The sequence below is a fragment of the Vulpes lagopus genome, chromosome 11 (genome assembly GCF_018345385.1).
Source record: "Vulpes lagopus strain Blue_001 chromosome 11, ASM1834538v1, whole genome shotgun sequence".
Taxonomy (NCBI): Eukaryota; Metazoa; Chordata; class Mammalia; order Carnivora; family Canidae; genus Vulpes; species Vulpes lagopus.
This window is the reverse complement of record NC_054834.1, coordinates 60,659,215-60,681,846: the sequence shown is the minus strand read 5'-3', so window position 1 is coordinate 60,681,846 and position 22,632 is coordinate 60,659,215. Positions and strand designations below refer to the sequence as shown.

The 22,632-nt window shown below is 36.8% G+C and overlaps 1 protein-coding gene across 1 annotated transcript in view; it reads right to left on the bottom strand.

Annotated features, from left to right (window-relative positions):
• DCDC1 (doublecortin domain containing 1) overlaps positions 1-22,632 on the bottom strand; it is a 436,509-nt gene that overhangs the window by 39,866 nt on the left and 374,011 nt on the right. The window contains 7 exon segments of the mRNA XM_041722357.1: positions 4,250-4,420; positions 6,650-6,743; positions 11,838-12,038; positions 13,179-13,337; positions 17,256-17,415; positions 20,255-20,390; positions 22,347-22,446. Of these exon segments, the coding sequence (XP_041578291.1) occupies positions 4,250-4,420; positions 6,650-6,743; positions 11,838-12,038; positions 13,179-13,337; positions 17,256-17,415; positions 20,255-20,390; positions 22,347-22,446 (1,021 nt within the window).

Here is a 22,632-nt window from a genome sequence, read left to right as displayed (position 1 = left end):
ACACTATTCTATTTTTGAATATGTATGAAAATTTCTATAATAAAATTTTAAAGTGCTTTTATATAGACTCTTTAATTTGTTTTGGTCCTACAAAACTAAAAGTTAGGTGCAGCCAGAATTAATAATAATAAGTCAATTTCCAGATGAGAAAACAAAAGCTCAGAAAGGAAAGTTTTCATCTAAGGATACTCAAGAGGTACATGGAAGGAGTGAAATATAAAACTGACTTCTGATTCCAAGTTTTTGGGTTTTTTTTGCCTTTGTCGTATTTCTTCAACTACTCCTTTAAATATGTAGAGCTACCTCAATTCAAAGCCAACACTTAGATGATACTTTTGAAGATGTAATTCTTAAATTCCACTATGGATTTTTCTACAATTTCCAGTTTTCTACACATCATTGAACAGCAGAAAATTAAAATATTCCTGCTAATAAATAAATAAATAAATAAATAAATAAATAAATAAATAAAATATTCCTGTTTAGGTGGAATTGAATAAACATTATGTGCAAAGTCATTTCTATAGCAGCATGTGCTTCATGATAAATCACGTGCCAATAATTTTCCGTATTATACTAACGAAACCCATTGAAAAGTATCCAGAAAATGTATTTCTCATTCATTAAAACATCAATCCCCATGACTGTGGTGCTACAGGTTTGATGATCTCTGAATTGTTCTATTTTGACAATGGTGCATGTATACAATGTAAACTAGATTTTTTATTCATTCATCACATTTAATACTGTTTTGAAACTGCTGATGGAAAGAAAAAGGCAATATATTTGGGGAGCTCTCAGGTTAGCTATGTCTGTAGAATACAGAGTTTAAAAATTCAGTAAGCCAGCTATGGTATTTTGTACAAAATACCAGACAATTTATTTGACTAATTCTTTTCTCCATAAAATATCCTTGATTTATTGAAATGAATGACTTGATCTTTTGGCCTTATAGATATATGGTCTATTACCTGGGGTTAGTCTGATCAATAATGACCATTACTATTGTATAGTAGCTAATGTGATTATGAATAAATTATTCTGTGTCTTTATCATAGTTATTATTTAAATGAGATATCATATGTGAAAATCACTAAGATTGATCAGTATGTAACATACAGTAGTTATCTAGCATATAATAGTAACTTCTTATTAGTTTTCTTTTTCTAAGCTATCCATAAGGATGAGGTCTAGAAAGGGAGTTCTTACCCTACATCCAAAATGGATTTCAAGGGGAGTCTGTAAACTTTCTATAATTTATATGAAAGATGTTTCTCTACACATGCACTTTTTTGGGGAAAAGAATATCTATAATTTTCATGAAACTCTCAAAGAAGTCTGTATCTCCAAAAAGTTTAAAAACTATCTAGCGCCTTTTAACACTGAAAGATTTCTCCTAAACCCAGGAGAGGTTTTTAGTCTGTGAATTCCAGAATTGATACATTATTGTACTCTTCAGATTAATCATATTAACTTCTATCAGGTAGGCTACCATTTAACTATTGGGAAAGGAAAATCATAATCTTTTAGAACAAATAATTGCTGGAAACTGAGAAGTTGTATCTTGTTTAACAAAAGAACATCTTGATTGTATGATTAAAAGAAAGGTACCAGTTTTATAATCATTGAGCCCTAAACTCTAGGACTCCTTTCTTTCCTTTTTTATTATAAAATATTTCAATCATACAGAAATAGCACAGTATAGTGAACCCCCATGAATCCATACTCAGCTTCTACAATTACTATCTGGAAGTTAACAAAAATTAACAAAAATAATCTAAATTTGTCTAGATTTACTAAAATGCAACCAAGTTTTAAAGGCCTGTTGGAAAAACATTCAAAAAGTCCTAAGATGGCCACTAAATAAAACTAACTAATAATTGGACTGGTGTCAACCTGGAAATTGGGGAGTTTACTGGTGATGAAATAAGAGTTCTGTGATGGGTACTAAAGACCAGAAGCTACTGATGAAGCCATTGAAAGTGGCAACTGTGTTCAAGTTTAAAAAACGACCTTAGAAGGCCATTTGAGTCTCTGCTTATAGAGCTCATTTTGCAAAAAGAGCCAGTTCACACTGTGCTGGAGTCATGCGGATGTATCTTCTAAGCTGCACTCTCATTAGTAAGAAAAATGACAGACAGCAAATGGCCTTCAAGAACGATTTTGAAGAAAGTGAGTTGTGTATATGATTTTAGGATGAATTCAGAGTAAAATCAATGTGCCAACTAGCTGCTGTGTGGCCCTATAACCAGCATACTGATGGTCCTGACTTGGTTAAATGATGTTTTCTGCCTATTTGGGTTAAGGAAAAGTATCTAAAATAGTTTTTAAAATATTTCTAAAAAAATGGTCAAGTAGAAAATTCTGGTACTTAGACCTTTTCTTAAGCAGAACATCAAGATGTCCACTGAGACCTCTGTTCCACTGTCCCTCACACCTTTCATGCCATCACTCTCTAAAACTCAGCCTAGAATCTACCATCTGTCACTGTAGTTACTCTCCTCGCCTTTTCCACCAGTTGTACAGTTCTTCCTTTCTTGTGTCTTTCAATAAAAACACAAGTTGTATAATCACTGGAAAATTTTGATCATATACCAAAGTATGATAAGCCCCCTTCTACCCTTCACCCAGTTTCAACAATTATCAACAATTACTAATTTCATTTTATCTGCATCCTCACCCACTTCTATTCCTACCCTAGATTACTTTGAAGCAAATCCCAGGCATCATATCATTTAATTCCTAAATATTTCAGTATGTATCTCTAAAAGATAAAAATTCTTTTAACATAACTATAATGTCACACTTAAAATTAATTGTTTTATTGTAATTTATTTGCTGTATGTTTTTTGTCAGTTAGGATTTTGGCGACTGCGTGGTCTCTGTGCCTTTTACCATGTTCCTCTACCTCTTATATTTTCAGTAAATTATTAGTTAATGAAAGACTTGATTAGATTCCAGTTACATTTTTGGAGAAAGGAACACTTCATAAGCAATACTATGTATTTCCATCGAGAAGAATATCTGTTGTGTCCCTGTTTGTAGTGTGAGTAGCTACTGATAAACATTGCCTAGGTCAATCAATTCTTCAAAGTTCACAACATAGTGATATTCCAATTTTTTCATACTTCATTTATTATCTGGGGTATTCCTATGAAGTGAAACTTCTCATCTACTATTTTGTTATCCTAAGGGACGGTTCATAAAGGAAGGAAAAAAATAAATGCTTGATTCTTTATTTCCTACTTGTCAAAGTAACTAATTGGTTCATCTAATTGTGATCAATGAATTATTGTTCTGGTTAAAAGTCAGTATGAACATATAGATTTAAATATATTTGATGTATGTCAATTCACCACATTCAGTAGTCTTATTGATGCTTAAATTGTTTTTCTTTGAACTGGGATACTTTTTAAACTGACTTGATTCCTTTTAAGCTGACCTTAGTAGTCTCTAACAGCATATTTGCTAGGTGGTATGAGTTCACAGACAAAAGAGAAAAGAGTTTGGAGGAGGATAGCGTAGTCAAAACCAAAGATATGCAAAATAGTATGGTAAATTTGGATAAATGCAAATTATTTAGTAAAATCGGGGTATTTCGGGTGAAGGAGAAGAGGCAGCCATTTAGAGATGTCTGAGGAGCAGAGTAAAGAGGATCTTAGAGAATCTTGTACGTACATTATGAGATTTCTATAGGCCAATAGTAATCAGCAAAAGCAAGGTAGCTTGACATACAGACCGCACAAATAGCTCAGGTATTTGTAAAGTATACAGCAGTTCCTTACTAATAAAAATTACAGGACCCCATTTGAAAAATTATTTTCTGCAAAAATCAGAGTATAGGTATTCAGGTTTAGACCTATGCTTGGTATAATATAATTAAAGTCACTTACAATCATTTGAATCTTATATGCTTTCTGGAGTGGAGTGACATCTAGGGTGGCAGATTAACCTGTGGGGGTGTGGTGTACATGATTATCCTCACTCCTGAGTGTTCTGGTGAACTGATGATGGACCAAAGGTGGTGCTGATGATAGGAGCCATTGAAACAATATAAGCAGAGGGTAATACCGATATTCCTTCATTGTTTCCTAATCAGAATCACAGAGTCTAAGTGATTTCACTCACAAATCAGTATTTAATTTATGTGAATATAAGGTTTTCTAGGGGAAAAAAAAGATCTAGCTTTATTAAATTACTCCATTTTCCCCTACTTTTCTTTTATCCTTAGTAGAAAAGAATCACTTACTGGTTGATCAATGTTTTCCCCTTTAATCACAGAGGATGTACAAATACCAGCATAATTTGCTGCTGTGATCTCCTTATCCAGTGCAGTGCTGTGAAAGGCCACAAAAGCTTTGATATTTTCCACATAATTCCACTTTTGATTGGATGTCCCATTGTTATAGGGTTTGTATTTCTGAAAAAAAAAAAAAGGATAATATATGGAGTCAAACAGGAGAGTTTATGATTTTATTATACCTATCATAGTTTCATTGCATAAATTCAGAAAGTATAAATAATTACTCATAATTCTACTATGCAGTAATAACTTATTTATATTTGATGATTATATGTGCAACATTTTTTATATTTATAAATATGCATCCACTGATTTACAAAAATGAAATCACAAAATGCATATACTTTGGAAGCTGTATTAGTTTTTTTTAACAAGAATATTCCATGAACCTTTGCCATCATTTTTAAAGGACATACACTATTTGATCTTAGTGATATTTTATTTTACCACTTTCCAATAGGTAAACATGTAGATTATTTCTCAGATTTTCTTTATTATAAGCAAAAAAGCAATGAGCAATCATATAAATTAATTTTCATGTAAATCCATGAAAAATTCTTTAGAACAAACTCCTCAAGTACAGTTGCTGATAAAATAACATCATTTTAAAATATCATGAGACATAATATTAAGCTTTATCACATCTAAATGCTTTCTAGAAAGGTTATTCTAGTTTGTACACCAACAGTAAATAATATGGCCTGTTTTCCTCACATTCTTGCCCAAACATCATCAGTTTAATAAGTGAAAAATAGTACCTTGTTGCTATTTTAATTTATGTTTCCCTGGTTATTATGAAGGTTTTTTTTTTCTTTAAAAAATGTGAGTACAGGCAGTTTTATATGTAACAGAAAACAGCACATTTATTCTAATTATAAAACTTGGCTCAAGCATAAATAAAGAAATGAGTAGTTTCAATTTTAGAGAATTTAAACCAGTAGATTAGTTCCAACTAAACATACCATGACACCTCAAGGAACTTTATAATGAATAGCACTTACTTTACCAAGGAGAGATTGATAGTAAAGAGGAAAATAAATGGGTCTTCAGAATTGATTTAATAGGTCAGACAACAGAGCATCCCTTAGAGGCATGGAAAACAAAGACTATATTTCAAGGAACAGAGAGTGGGGGGTCTGGTAACATTAGCCTAACATGCCTCATTTTTATTATTTTACATGGGCTTTAATATTTTCTCACAGGCTGATTGCTTCAAGAAATCAAAATGAAACAACAGCAAAGAAAAAATTTTGAAAGGTAATACAAATTATCTTGAGATCAAACTTATTTCTTAAAAATGGGAACCTTAGGGGAAAATGTCAATATCTGTAATTTTATGAAACTAATTAAGGTACAAAATTTGCATCTGCATGAGGTTTTAAGCTCGCGGTGGCCCATGTCAAAGAGGCACCTGACAGGGAAGAATGTGATGTTATACATACTATATCTCCTAGAATAAATTTTTAGTCCATATTTATCAGCAGGATAGAAGACTTAATTAAGCTTTGATATTTGTCCAGATTGCTTTATCCCAATTATGGATTCAGAACCTGCAAAACAAGCTGCTTCATTGCTATTAAAAACATCGAATAAAACAAATGTACTTTGGGGACAATATATTCTGTTCAACCAAAAAAAATGGTACATACTGTGGAGGATATAAAAAATAAATTCAGAGCAGGGGCACTCCTAAACTTTCTTTCCTCCTATAGGGAAAAACACATACCCATTTAGGAGTCTTTGATTATAAGTAAGGATGACAGATAAACATGAAGAAAGAATTCCATAGATCTTTACCCAACTCAAATGAACCCAGATTTCTCTGGAGTCTCCAAAAATTGTTTGGCTGCTTTAAGCATTTGCAAAAGTATGTTAAAAGTGTATTTCAAATGAGTATCTTAATAGAATTAACATTGATGAGGTCACATCCTGCAGGAAGGCCTTTGATCATGCTCTTTCCCTCCAGTTACCAGGTGAGAGGGGAATTGCCTGTGTCCCAATCACTGAGCTTAAAACACGTGCATTCACTTGACCCACCACTGAGACTGTATGAATGTTACTGGGATAATTTTTCATGCTTGCCCTTGGATTTGATTTAAGTAACTAGCATCGCTCCTGACATGCAGCAAGCCCACAATCACCATCTGTTGGATTAAACTAAATTAAGAGCTACATGAACATGTTGAATTTGAAATCTAGGCAGACTATTGTAAATATTTTAACAATGGCATTCAAAACAGGTTTCTATGACAGCCATTGTCTTTCTCCACAACAAGGAAACATAGAGCTCTACTTAATTTTAAATAAAGGGCCATGATTACTACTTAGCCTATATTTATATCTTACCTGAACAATAACTGGAGAGCCACAGACTTCATTTCTTGTTTTGGTCATTGATACTGCCAGCACAAGGTCTGGGTTACTCACCAGGTGAAAGGTCCTTTGGGAAAACAGGATTAGGCCTGTTATCAAGTAGCATAACCAGATCAGAGCTCCCTCTGTGCCACTTACTCGAGTGCTGCCTCTTAGCTCCATACACGCTCTGTGATAATGGATATGAATCCTTTAAGCATTTCTCCCCCATAGAAGCACAATGTGAAGCTTTCTCAGTAGAGAGTGCTGGAGGAACATTGCAGGAGGAAGGGGCTCTTTTGCTCTTCCTGGCTTCTGCATGGAGTCAGCCGCTGGGAGTGAGGATATTCAGCCTTGCTCTTCTCTAACCAGGTGCCCAGAGTGTGTGGTCCCTGGGAACTCTCAGAGCCCTGGCCTGGACTGGCCTGGGAATCATTTGCTTGTGGTCCTCCTGACATGGACATCACATGCTCTAAACTTTCTGCCTCCCCAGCACCCCCATTCCATTTTCATGCCTGTGTGCCCCCAAACCAGCTGTGACCCCATGTATGTTCCAGAAGGCTACTTCCTTCTTGCATAGCAACCACAGTGCAGGTCTGGCCAGGCAAACCAATGGGTTTTTGCCATGCAGCTAGCTGCATCCATACCTTTTCTAATGAGTTCTAAACTCTGGCCTTGGGAAAGGGCCTAATTTCCCTCAACTTTTTGAGTTTGTCCCTAACTCCCTCAGCCCAGAGCACTGTCCAGAGGATTTTTAAAAACTATCTGATAGTTACTCTTTTATTATTGTTTAATAATCCTTTATGTTACACATGTCATTTAAATCACTGTATGGTTTCTGTCTCCAGATGGAACCCAGACTGATACACCGTCTTCACCTCCTGCTATTTATTATGAGAGGCACTGTGGCAAAATGATTAAGAACATGGATTTTGGAGCCACAGTGCCTAAGCCTGAATCCTGAATTCACTTCTTAGTAGCTATATGTCTTTGCTTAACAACCCCATACCTCAGTTTCCTCTTCTATAAAATAGGATAATGATGCATGCCTCACAGGACTCTTGTGGGAACAAAATGAATTAATGCACAGAAAACACACAGAATATTGCCTGGCACATATCATTTAGAATGGGCTATGATTATTAATGGTTGTGATTTTTTTTATAGCTTTTCCTCAAATTCTCTTTTTCTAAAGGAGCATATCCTAAAAGTACAAGATATACATTAAATATTTTTTAAGTTATCTTACATAGGAGCTCACATAAAGTCCCCATGACTGAAAAAAAGAAAGAAAATGATTGAGCTAAAACCCTCAAATTCTTTTCCTTGCATCACTTAAAAACAAAAATAAGCCAAAGAGTCAAGGAACTTGTCTGTATAGAAAAAGCCAATTCTTTATGTCTGTCAACATGGTTACATTACACACCAGCAGTGGCATTCCTGCTGTGGAAAATATAACTCTTCCTATAAAATTTAATGATGTGGGAGTGGAAGGGAGAGAAGGTGAGAGGGAGTCTGTTATAAAAGTAATATATTTCTCCTTTCAAGTCTTAAAAAATTCCAGATATCTAATTTAAACTTCTGTACTATAAATAAATATAAAACAATATATCCTCACTGTAAATAATTTACAAAGTATTGGAAAATAGAGTTAAAAATTATAAGAGAATTTTAGACATTACTCATATCACTACAAGATAACCACAATCTTGTATTTCTCCCTTCTATTGTTAATTAATGATGTATCATTTTATATAAAAAATGAGTACTGGATTTCATCAAATATCTTCTTAGCATTTATCAAAACTGGGCACTGCATGAGAGCTGGTATTCTCTATTGTTCAGCTGTGTAGCCTCACCATTTGCATAGTTTGGGTCTTGCAGTTTTACTGACACTCAAAATTATTCATATGAATGAATGACCGTACATTTCCTGCAATGACCTACTGAGATGCCAAGATTAGTTACTTAGCTATCTATGTTTCTGCTGCTTGAAATAGACGTAGCAACTTCTCCCATGCTTCAGTGCCATGCTCAGCCATGATAGTGTTGGTTTTCCTTTTCATTTTTGAACAGTACCATCAACTGGCACTTGCCCTTAGCAACAGTGCTTACATTTTGCAGGAAACTTAAGTTATAGACTTATATATAAAACCCACTATGTGCTAAACGGCAGTGTGAGAACTTTGTGTCCCAGGAATATCCCAAGAACACCACAGCTCCTTCCATCAACCCAGGAAATGCGTGCTTGCAAGCAACTTAATCTCCTGCACCTCAGTTTACCTAAGTTTTCAAATCAAGTGATTAAGACTAGGACATTTTAAAGATCCTCTTGCAGCTCCAAATTCTATGACACTGTATTTTCCCCTGTATAATTCTGGGTCCTATTGAGGAGATTTTCATCCCTGAGCATCGTTTTCATATTTCCCTTTAGAAGCCACATGTTTAATTCAGATTTTGCCAGAGTTGAAAATGGGAGAAAGATGCCAGGTTATCTCAAAAGTTGACCTGGATCATTCTCCTGTATGGCTGGAAACCAAATGAGTGTACCTTTGGCAATTTCCTACTCCCTTTCCATGCCCCTTTGCTCATTTCTTGCACCTCTAGTTGAGACCCTGTGCTACCCTAGCAAGAGATTCTTCTCAGTCATAGTTTCCCTTAAGAGGTTTTGCTGGTAATTGCTTAAGATATCAGACTTCATGGTTATTTTATATTTTAATTAGAAGGCCAAAATGAAAAAGTAATCCAAGACCTACAGGACAGAATGAAAGGGCTAATGGTAGAAAACTCTCAGCACAGTGATAGCCACTTGGCAGGGAGCTATTCTAGCTTATACTCTTATTAGTACAAATTTTGAATGGGCAATTACTTGCCCCCCTAAACACAAATTTACAGCCTGGGCAAAATATGGGGGATAGAAAGACTGTGGTTGACAAAAATGTAATTTTATACAGGTTGTTGCTACACAGCACAACCCATGTTTCTCCAGCCCTCCACCAGCTTCTCAGAACAAATGAGTTGTAATATCCAATTACATGGAAGAGAAAAAAGCAAAATGCCAAGAGAAAATGTGGAAAAAAGCTCACAATTGCTGTCACTATGCAAACATACTTCTGCCATAGGACGCATGAATCTGAATCATGCCTGCACCTAATCACCAAGACTTCTGCAAAACCTCTCCTGCCCAAGTATTTGTAGGAGTCTCTAGATGGCGACCCAGGTATTCAGGAGCAAATGCTGTCCTATTTACCCTTCCCCTCACTGATCCACTTGTTTTCCAAAGACTATAAAGTTTCTGACCTGAGATCAATCAATACCAGCAACTCCCGCCCATTATCCCTCTCTTCTATGGCTTGACATAGGAAGGTCTCAAGTAATGAAGTTGTAGAGTGTTGTAGGAAGTGGAAGGAGCTGGAAGAGAGCTTCCTCTTTTGTGTTACACATGATTGGATTTTAAAAGCAGTGCTCATCGTGGTCCAGCGTTTTGCAGAGTTTTAGTCAAATTTCTTTTTGTTTTTACTTAAAAAGCCTTTCCCTCCTTGTGTTTTATCCACAGCATTCAAGATGCAAAATGAAACTACTGACAGCCACTAAGCAGGACTCAGAACTCACTCTCCTTTCTAAAGACCAAGTGCTTCTGAGTTAAAATTCCTCATGCTTGACTTTCTCCTGCCCCAAGTTCTCCTCCTTCACTCCCCATTTGTGTCCACCTCAGTTCATCAGCCACACTCAAATTCCAACTTGGGTTCAAGTAGGACCTCCATTATAATACAGTAAGCTAAAGTAGTAAGATGTGCTGCTAAATTCCAGAAATGTAGAGTTGATAGCACTAGCTCTGCAGGGGCAGGGATTTTCATCTGTTTTAGTCTTAGCTAAAGCACCAACACCCAAAACACTGCACTTAATAACCCTTTGCAGCAGAATGAATGAATTCTGGTCCCATATAGCAAATCATTCACAGGGACAAAAACCTACTTCTTAGCTCCCTGTTGTAAAGTTAGCTTAGCTAGGATGAATGGGGCAAAGGAACATACTTGCCAGGTCCATCTACAGGTTGGCTTTTCAGCCTTCTCAAAAACAAGCCCAGTAAGTGTTCCCTGCTGGCACTTGGCTCATCTCAGAGAGTGAACAGTAAGATTAGCTCCCTTCCTGCCCATGCTGGGCTGCTGCTGCCGCCTGCTGAAGTGTATGCAATCTCTCTCAAAGCAACAATTCCTAAACCTTCCACATCACACACCTTTTGAGAATCCAATAAAAATCATAGCTCTTTCCCAGGAAAAAAAAAATATACATATCACAGAGATGTCAAGAGATTGAAGAAGACCCTGGAGCCCCACCATATAAGACTAATGGTAGAATTTAAGGCAAACCAACTGAAAAACCAAGAAGTTGTTTTCTTTCTTGTTAAAAATATGTTAATGTATGAACAAAAACAGAGACAGAAGTCTAATAAGCCACCACAACTCAAAAGCTACCCACATTCTACCATTCTCATTTCATCCATCCCCCCCCAACTTTTTACATTTTTTTTTTTTTGCTAGGATATTTTAATGCAAATCTGACCTACCTCTTAATTTCATTTGTAAATACTACAGTATATACCCTAGTGATCAGGACTGTTTTTTTTTTTTTAACACAGCCATTAAACTATTAGGACACCCAACAAAATTAAGACTTCCTTCATTTGGTACCCAGAATTTTAAATTCCTCTAATTGTCTTAGAAATAACCTTTATTAGGTTATCTGATGGAAATAGAGAATGGAGGAAAGGCATGCATGTGGGGAGGGGTAGGAGGTTGAGTTAATGAAAAGTACTATGAAATTTTTTAATGGGGACTCTAACTTCTTACTTGATCCTTTCAAAACATAAAAATAAAATAGATGGCAGTCCAGTTTTCTCTTAACTTCAATAGTCAGTTAAAACTCTGAACCCAGTAGGTCAGATTTCATATTTCTTAACCGAATTGACAGTGGATAAGTTGTGTGTACAGACTACTGAGCATTTACATTTGATTTCACTTTCTTCTCTTCTTTGAATAGGATAAAAAAATTATTGGCTACATTAAATAGAAAATGTAAAGCCCTCGAATATACCCCTGACAGCTCTGTGGGGACCAGGCCAGGTCTTTTAGGCTGCCATAGATATATTTTGATATATTGACCCCCAATATAACGGGTTTACCTGCTGCCTTCCTTGTGCATCCATCGCTGATGACTATCATCCGCTTTTTTCTCCACCAAAACTACCTCCATGCCTGAATGCAGATCAGCACCTTGCACTCCCAAAACTAGCTGAGGGGCAGCATGGCTTATAATTTGCCCATCTCTGTATTCAAACTGCTGGTGGCAAAGCTTCTGCAATTTACTCTGCTTTGGAGAATAGCTGAGATAAAGAAAATCCCATTAGAGGCTGAAAAATGTCCTGTGCACTTGATGTGCTGGAGACTGCAAGTTCTATTGGCAAGAGACCTGCTGTGAACCAAATTCACTTGTAATGGTGAGGCATTATCATTGGGATAGCAGCAATGCTATTTGCCTTACACTGCCAAGCTGATGTAAAGAGTAGAATTCTGAGTTTATTCTATAACAGGAATAAATGTCCATCCAAGAGAATATGAGAAACTCATCAGCGTAGCAAAAAATAAATTTAATGAAGAGATAATTTAGATAAAGAGGAAAAGGAGTAGGAGAAGGAGAGGGGCAGGTAGAAATGGAAAATCATGGTTATTTCTGGACTCTACCTACAGCCTCTCTAGCAAATAGAATGCCATTCTTCAAGTTTTTCAATCTTCCCTAACAACTCATAGAATATCATTAAAAAGAATGATATGCTAATAAGTTAATTCAAAAGAATCTCTTGTTTATTAAGGATCCTAAGGCAATAAGCAGACTTATGAAATATATTAAACATCACAATGCATTGTTAATTAAATTAATTTATGAACATCTACAAAGCCCCTAGTATGTGCATCGGCCAATGCTAACTATTGACAAAGCTGTTTGATTTATACAAAATGCTGTAATGTTAAGCAAATGTTTAAAGGTGGAATAATGCAAAATGCTATAAATCCCTGTTATTTCACTGGACGTCAACCAGAAAAAAATAAAATTAAAAAGGAAGAAACTACATTTTGCCAATTTCTTAAAAACATCAGAGCATCTTACATGCTTATTATTATTATTTTTACATGCTTATTATTAAGTTCATTCATACATTCATTCAACAAATATGTAGGCTTTGTGTTATCAGGAGGCAAAGGTGGATGAGCTTACTGTTTAATAGAAAAGACACACCAGCGAACAAGGAAATACACTACATGGCACAACATAAGCTAAAGGGAGAAGGGCCTTCCCACAAATACTTGCAAATATTTAGTCAAAAACACTGGAAAGACACAAATGTGTATGTTGAGGTGAATGGCGGCTAACAGTACTGCAAACCCTCAGGGATCATTTTGCCCTGAAGTGAGGAAATCTAAGATCATGCAGAAATCTCTAACAAGAATCCCTTGCAACTTTTTACCTGTATTTCTTCTGTGGTTCCACATTTTCAAAGAGTTCCTCTTCCATTTTCTTTGGAAGACTGTCATCCTCATCAAAGTCATGAGGAGTTTCCTGCCAGGCATACCTGAGAAGCGTGTGACAAGCTTTCATTCGGAGATGGGTTCTTGCATGTGAATCTCTACCAAGGTTCAGAAGCAAACACAAGTCTAAGAATTCTGGTTTTTACTCACAGAGTTTTCTCTGAGGTATAGTCTGATCATATCCTGAAGGCTAATTGATGGATCTGTAAATCGTATTTCCATAATGGTGCCTTAATGTTGCAAATCCACTTCCTACTAATACATAATTTAGATCTTTTAATATAAGTTATGAATAAAATTCCCCAATTATGTAATAAACAGCATTCATCTTTACTATATTTATTCAGGAAAAAAATGGGGCCATGTGTTGTATTTCAGAAACTGCAAGATTGAGGTGCCTGGGTGGCTCAGTGAGTTAAGCATCAGACTCTTGATTTCAGCTCAGGTCATGATCTCAGGGTTGTGTGTGCTGGGCATGGGGCCTGCTTAAGATTCTCTCTCCCCCTTTACCTTTGTCCCTTCCCTCCTCTAAAAAAACCCTGCAAGATTAAGACTGCTCTGTAGCTTAAGAAGTTCATAATGAATGTGTAATGAGATTTTTTTCCTGCTTACTCCAAAAAGTGGGTCATAATTCTGTCTGGAACAGGACAGCCTAGATTACTGCATTTCATAAAGTTTACTCATTAGACAATTGTTAAGAAATCTTAATTAACTTTTCCTCTCAAATCTAGAGAGGCTCAAATAGCATCCGCACATTTGTGCCAGCTTTTGGTAGAAAATAATGCATGAAAACATTTGAACAGTCATAGCTTGAATAACTGAGTCAGTCAAGCCTTCTGGCTTCTTGCTAAGATGAAGATGTGAACGGGAGCATAACCACCATACAGATCTGTACATATCATGTTCTGGGGCACAGTTTAGGGTACATTTGCTTCCATGGGATCACAACACAATAAGAGGACTGCTCTGCCAGGGAGAAGGTTAAATAGGCAAAGCAGTGAGCACATTCTTGCACTCTAAATATGCATATTGTGTACATAAAGCTGGCGGGGAGTGGGGAGCCTGTGATCACCAAGGTGCTCCTGGTATGTGATATAACTGGAAGCGATATTAAATTACCAAAATCTTTGGGGCCAATTCCTGTGTTGGCAGAACAGACCATACACTTTTCAAACGTAACACGAGTATTATATGTGGATATGAAATTGGGTAGCAACTGCCTCATTCAAAATTGCACACAGGCGGCTGAAGTCAGAAATCTTCCCTGACAGTTAAAAAACAACAGTGCCATCTAGTGTTAAAAATAAAAAAAAAAACCCACAGCTTTCCCACCAACTCCATTTCTTTGAGAAAAACAGGAAGCAAAAATGTCTTTCTTATAACACATTCAGCAAGGTGTAAACAAGATTCTTCTCCCATGGAAGAGAAGAATTTTCTCACATGGAATTTATTGGTATGCTCTTTGGCTTCCAGGCAAATGAAGTACAGTCAAGCCACTTTAGAGCAGCCCTTTTTAAATAAACTAATCATTCCACAGTTAGTCACTCATTCCTTTAACTGATGTTTCTTGAACATCTGCTATATGATAGGCACAGAGTCCTAACTGTTGAGGATACAGTGATGAACAAAACAGGTAAGTGCTCAGGGTTTATGGAGCTTGCATCCTAGTGGGCAGAGGAGAGATGACAGACAAGTCAATGAATAAATAAATAAGGGTCATGAGTGTAATAAAACAAGATTTGTGATTGAAATTAGCCAGGGTGGGGTGGGGTCTACTTTAGCAGTGGAGTCAGAGAGGCTCCTCTGAGAGATGATGTTTGAGTTGAGACCCAGAAAAATGGGAAGGAGCCAACCATGTGAGGTTCTAGAGAGAGAGCATTCTGGGCAAAGAGAATAAATGGAAAGGTTCTGAAGCAAGAATATGCTTGCTTCAGTTGAGGAACAGAAAGACACTGATGTGACAGGTATGCAGGGAATGAGAAAGGTATGTGAAGAGGCTTAGGAAGTGGGCAGGGCCTGCCTGTAATGAGAAAGTTGTCCGTGAGCTACATGCTTAAAAAGCCTTTTCTTTCACAAACAGTTGAGGTGAGTGCTCCCAGAGTTTCTTTTCCATTTTATTTTTATTACCAAAAGTCTTTACACAGAACCAAACTATCAAAAGGGTTCCTTCTAGATCTATGTTTACCCCCTTGCTTTATGGATATCCCTCCTTAAATCATCCCACTTTTCAAATATGTAAAACTTCCAGACAAATATATCTAAGAAATCCTGGGGAAATCTTAAAGTGACTCTCTAATATATGATGGTTTAGGATTGAGTCATCAGAAGTGGTTCAAAGAACAAGTGAAAGTTAGCCTGGAAAAGAGATAATCCAGTAGCCTGATGATGGTGAACTTTGAATATTTTAAGGATTTTAAAGTAGAAGAGGAATGAGTATAAACAGAGAAACAAATGAGACCATAGGATGGAGATGTTCTAAATAATTTCAACATTAGAATGGGCTGCCTTGCGGAATAGTGATCTTCCTGTTACTACGACTATTCAACAGAAGATAAGATCAAAAGTGCCTGCTAGAATGTGCAGGAGATTCCTGCCTTACGTTCTGAGTGGACATCATCACTTTTACCTCAAGAACGCCAGGCCTTGATGATACCTAGAAATTAGAACAATGTGGATCTTTGCTGTCAAAGATGTTCTTTCTTTTTTTCTTACTGTTTACTTTTTTTTTCCATGTGCAGTCTAATAAGTCAGGAGCCAAATGATACATTCTTCAGAAATTCTCTAGCCATTGAGAAATATAACATGTGGGCCAAATCGTTTCTCTCTGAAAAAGGCCTTTCAGTACCTCCGTTAGTGTCAGGACTTGAGACCAAATGGATCACTCATCAAAATGAGGGGGTTTGTTTTCTAAAATAAGAGTTTGATATTCTTATAATAGAGGATAGAAGCATTCTTTTAAAATGGTTTGTAAAACAGTTTCAAAAGATATATAAATTGATTTTCACTGTTATCGCAATGGTAGTTGACTAGCTGTATATGGTTGTAGAATTTGGAGACTCATTCAGTCATTCCTTCATGTATTCAGTAAATGATGGTTAAAGTCAGCTACCCTGGTCTTCACAGAACAGGCATGACAAGAGTTTTTGCCCTCAAGGAATTCCCAGGCTGGTGGTGGTCGTGGGGAGAGCCAGGAGGGAAGTGATAAGCACATAATCAGGTACAATCATTACCATGATTGATTTCAATAATGAAGAGTCATCCAAAGAGGAGTACCAGGCAGGTCAAGGCACTTCAGACGGAGAGAAACAAATATGTGGCCCAGAGGCCTGCAACAGTGCATAAAGGGAATATGCCACATTCAGTAGCAGCTTGTGGTGGCCGAGCTGGAGCTCAGTTCATGTGTCAGGAAGAAAAAGTGTAGAGTGGAGGTGGGCATGGAGGTGCAAATGAGGGTCAGTGACAGGCCTGGACTCGGGTCAGAAGAGTTTGTGATTCCAGACTAAATATTTTTTCTATCTGCAATAGGTAGCCATTGAAGAACTGTATAAAAAGGAGTATGTTTTAAAAGGATAATTGTCTGTAGTTAGAACTTCGAGGTGATTTGGAAGAGAGAGAAAAGAGAGATAGAGACCAATCAGGGAACTACTTCAGTGACCCAGGATGACGACTGTATGTTAACGAGTCCAGCTTGAAACTATATTAATTTAATTGTTCCTGGAGTCGACATTTATGGAAGCAAAACATGATAGATTCCTCAAATAATTTGCAATTCCCAAATTCCAGTCTTTTAAAAATAGTAATATAATAATAAAATTACTGAAAGTAGATCATTGTGATGGCTGAATATTGAAGCTCCAGCTCTATCTTTTTGCCAGAAAACTAATTAAATACTAGCTCTTCACCTGACATTCATTTCACAAATGTGGTGTGGGTTCCCTGCATGGGCTCTGTGCTGTTATTGAGCTAATGAGCTGAGTTCAAACCAGGTAGCTTTTCTGGCCATGCTGCTTACTTACAGAATTTCACTGGAAGCATTTTCCGTTGTTAAAGCATTTTCTTGCATTTGCTTTTCCTTTGGTCCTCTAATTTGCTTCTCTTCTCCAAAAATTGCTACAGGTTTATGCACAGCAAGCTTGGCTCCAGACACAATGTCACTTTGGACTTCTAAAACAAGAGCTGAGCAGAAATGTGCAAATTGCAAGGACATATCAGTTATGATTGCAGAACACCAGGAATTTGGAAACACATGCTAAAGTAAAAATGCAGACAGTTTTCAACTATTTGGTCTAAGAGAATACGTGCTAAGTGTAGTTGATAGTTGCTCTTTAATAAATTGGATTTCACTTAAAATTTGTAGATTCTTTCCTCCTGAGATATTTCCAGTCAAAAGTACTAAAAATAGGGGGTTAGCATCCAAAATATGCAAAGAACTCATAAAATTCAATATCTAAAACCAATTTGATTAGAAAATGGGCAGAGGACCTGAATAGACAGATATTCTTACAGAAAGGACATACAGATGGCCAACCTACGCATGAAAAGATGCTCAGCATCACTAAACATCAGGGAAACACAAATCAAACCAAGTCAAAATCACAGTGAGATGTCACCTCACACCCATCAGAGTGTCTATTATCAAAAAAATAAAGATATCAAGAAAGGGGAGCCCTCGTGTACTTTGGTGATGTACAATTGGTACACCCAGTACAAAAATGAGTATGGAAGTTCCTCAAAAAATTAAAAATAGAACAATCTTATCATCTAGCAATTCTACCTCTAGATATTCATCCAGAGAAAATGAAAACACTATTTTGAAAGATATATGCACCCCTATATCCATCATAGGATTACTTACAATAGCCAAAATACAGAAACAATCTAAATATCCATCAACAGATGAATGGATAAAGAAGTGGTGTATATATGTAATGGAATATTATTCGGTCATAAAAAATGAAATCTTGCCATTTGCATCAAAATGAAGAAAACTTGAGGGTATTTTGCTAAGTAACATAAGTCAGACAGAGAAAGATACATATTATTGTGTATTATTTCACTAACATGTAGCATCTAAAAAACGAAACACATAAAACAAAACAAAACAGAAACAGATCCATAGATACAGAGAACAAACCAATAATTGTCAGAAGGGTAGAGGAATGGATGAAATAGATGAAGGGAATTAAGAGGTAATGATCTTCCAGTTATTAAAAAAAACAGACATGAGGATATAATGTTTGGCATAGGGAATATAGTCAATAATATTGTAATAACTTTGTATGGTGACAAACAGTAACTAGATTTATTGCAGTGACCGTTTCATTATGTATATAAATATCAAATCACTATGTTATATGCTTGAAACAAATATAGTATCATATTTCAATTACCTTTCAATTTTAGAAATGCCTAAGAGGAAAAAAAGTACTAAAAAAAATAGGTCTTTCCAAAAAATGTTAGGTATTATAAATTCTAACCATTTCAATGGGCATATTATTTAGATATATATCTCTAGACCATTATCTAGAATCCCAAATTCCTCAGTGGAAGTCCCTAATGCCTTGAAAGACACATGGAAAACTTAGTGTATAACATTCACTAATGTCACTAATTACTATATGTAATAGGGAAATGTTTTAAATTATATTAATGATTTTCTTTTTTGACCTTCTATGTATAGGATCTTTGCCCTAGTTCCTGGGGCAGCCTTTTTTTTTTTTTAAAGATTTTATTTATTTATTCATAGACAGAGAGAGAGAGAGAGGCAGAGACACAGGCAGAGGGAGAGGGAGAAGCAGGCTCCATGCAGGGAGCCCGATGTGGGACTCGATCCCAGGTGTCCAGGATCACACCCCAGGCTGCAGGCAGCTCCAAACCACTGTGCCACCGGGGCTGCCCCTGGGGCAGCCTTAAGGGAAGAAGGAAGACCATTAGTTGATGAGAAATGTTACAAAGGAAGACAAATGTACAAAAATATTTTTTACATTCATGCATAGCATACTGCCAGAAGACAAGGGCCTTGTAAAGCAAGATGACACTACCATGATTTAGGATTTTTCTAAATGCTGTTAGCTTGCATTTAGCATATCAAACCTTTAACCTCAAGGTTGGCTTACAGAAAACCCACCATTTCTGGACCCGAGGGAATTTGAGGCAGAAGATAGAGGAAGGCAGAAAAACAGCACTGGATGTCATGATTCTCCCTATAGGCTTCACTTCAGGTATCTAAGCTACACCAAGGAAACACTGAGGACATTGTTCATCGTTCAGAACGCTGTGGCAAGTCACCACTCAAGTTGTCTTCACCATTCCAATCTGAGGCACAGCCAGTCAGCCTGGATTTGGTTTCTGAGAGATGCAGCCATGACCCAAGATTTGCTGGGAGTCATGCTGAAGAGCTTTCCAGAAGTTGTCACCAAGGAGGGGTGAAGGAGTCCTGTAATAAAGGACTTCAGAGATGACCACTCAGCCACAGCCAAGCTTCAGGGGGCCAAAGGGAGCAGAGGAGAGTCTGAGTCAGGCAGGAAGCATCACCTGCCCAAAGCATTATCTGGGCCAAAGGAATGGAACACAGTCACCCAGCCATGGACATCAGCCAGCAAGACCTAGAAAGCAAGAGCCTCTGTAGCCCATGTTTTTCCTTTCTATCCGAGAAAGGAACTAAAGGGAGACTCTGGGGACTAGGAAATCTGAAAGCTTTCCCTAAAGGGACTCTATAAATTAATGGGTGAGGCAAAATCTAAACCTAACTGGACATTTTATGTTTTCCTTAATGGAAAATGAAGAAGACCTGATTTGTTAAAGACAAAATAAATTATGTTTTTTTTACACGTCCAAAGTGTATGAATTAAAATATGCAATCCTATTAAATATATAAATTTTAGTCTAAAGGGCTAAACAGCAGGATATAGGGATGAAATATAATCTACTTAAACAAACTTAATTTTTCTTAAAAATCAGTATCAAGCATTTAATTTTGGCCATACATATTATGGTAAATAATTCCAATGCTTACCCTCTATCTTATGTATACTGCAGAAAGTTTGAATTTTAGAAATATCTGATGCTAAGTTCCTCAGGAAGATTTGCTTCTTTTGCTGAGCAATGGACACATCAGGATTGATCCAATGTTCTCCACATGAAACATATACCTAGCAAAGAAATGAGTCTCTGATCCCATGTACAACTGTTCACAGCAGCATTATTAGTAATAACAAAAACCAGCCAAAAGTACAAACAAAATGTCCTATAATAGGCAAATGGTTAAACAAACTGTGACACCATGGACTAATACTCCGTGATAAAGGCAAAACTATTGATAAATGTAACAACTTCAAAGGATCTCGAAGGTTTTATTTTTTTTTTAAAGTATTTCTCCATACTATCTTTGCAACTTTCTGTAAATCTATAATTTTTTCAAAATAAAGTTTTATAAAATAATTTTTTAAAGGAAGGAAAGAAGGAAGGAAGAGGGAAGGAGGGCAGGAGGGAGGAAGGGGAGGTATGTATAAATTAGGGCTCTGTAAACTGTGGCTGAGGCCCAAATCTGGCCTGCTGCCTGTTTGTGTAAATAGAGTTTTATTAGAACACAGTTATGCCCATTCACTTACATGCTGTCTGTGACTGCTTTTGTGCTTTTGTGCAAGAGCTGATGTTTCATTAGAGATTACATGGTCTGTAAATATTTAGCAACTGCCCTTTTACAGAAAAAGTTTGACAAAACCACTGGTAAAATGAACTTGTAATATGTTAATGTGGCTATTTCTAGCTGCTGAGATTATGGATGATACCTGTTCCTCATGTTGCTTATGTTTATTTCTTTAATGATTTTGTATTTCTCTGAAGAAAAATAGAGTGATATATTGAGAACACTCAGTAAGAAGGAAAAAAAAATGACAGTGCTCTTCCGTGGCCCCACACTGGTGATCACACACATTCCCTGTGTGACAGCTCAGGGAAAACTTCCTTAAAAATGTCTTCTTCTTGAATAACAGGTTTCCTTGTTTTCCTCTGGACATACTTGATCGTGTAACTGTTGATGTTTCTGTCTCTGTGTTGGCTGCTCAGAACAGTGACAGGTTTGCTTCCAGCAAATATACAGGATCCTCTAGCAATCACTCCTGGCTCCATCTTATCTTCCTTTCACTCATACCCCCCCCCCTCTTTTTTTCTGCTCATACCCTTTCACCTTGGTGGCCTCATCTCCTTATCTTTACGTTAAATCTATCCTTTTGTATCATCTGTCTTACTGTGATCTATATGGAATTCTTTCTTAAATAACACAGTGAATAAACACAGCAGTAAAAGCAAAGAAAAAAATTAAAAACCAACAAACTCAAACTTTAGAAGTGATAGTGTTGGAATTCAAAAAAGATCTACCAGATTCCAAGAACACAGACTTTCCCTCTGCCATGCTGCTTCTGATACTAGTCATCAGAAACTTAAACTACTGCAGTTTAAGACTCGCTCAAGTGGTCTTTACATTAGGAGCCCGAGTTGAGTTCTGATAATATGGTGTGAGCAAAATTCTCAGGCATCAGCAGGCAGGTTTTTTTTTTTTTTCTTTCAAGCTGATGCCTCAACTTCCATAAATGGGAAGAAGAGTTGGCCACTAAAGTCCTTCTTCTCAGTCTTCTCCAGCCACCCAAATAGGCTGTGTAAAACACTAGAGAGAATTTATTTTCTGAAATAGTGAAATTATCACTTAGTAAGAAATCACTACACAACTACATTTTGAAGTCCTCAAAAAGAGGAGAGGATCTACCTCCTTCAGAGTAGGAGACAGTAATCACAAGCGCTTAATAATCTGGTCTTGTCTAGTTTCCACCCTCATTTATAAAGTGGGGGGGATCATGACAGCATCCATCTCATAGGGTTGTGATGGGCTTTAAATGAATGCATTCTTAGAAAGCCCTGAAAATCATGCATGACAGTAGTTTTCCACAGCTAGCTATTAGTATGACTTTCTGAGGGTTGCTGAATAAGGCTAACTCTGAGAGAAAATAAGGGGGAGAAGCAGTTAGTGTTTGAGCTCTTGTATTTTAAAACATTTGTCCTTTAGTTGTATGCACATACTAATATTTCTAGTTTCATATTCATGTCTTTACCAGTTCATCCCTTTGAATGTCTTTTAGGGCAAAGATTTCCCTTCCCTTTTCATCGAACAATCTCCGAGCTGCAGAAGGTAAATTTAAAATTTCAGTGCACCTGTAATAAGAGACACAAAAATTGAGCTTGTAGATAGAGGGCTTCCAGCAGAGAAGAGAGAAAATCTGAGAAATCAAGGGTCTGGATCATTCAAGCCTACTCCTGCTGCAGACCTGTGAGATTGTCAAGAGGTAGGCCTTGGAGCCCATCAGATTCCTTTGGAGCCTCATTCCCTCTATCTAAGTT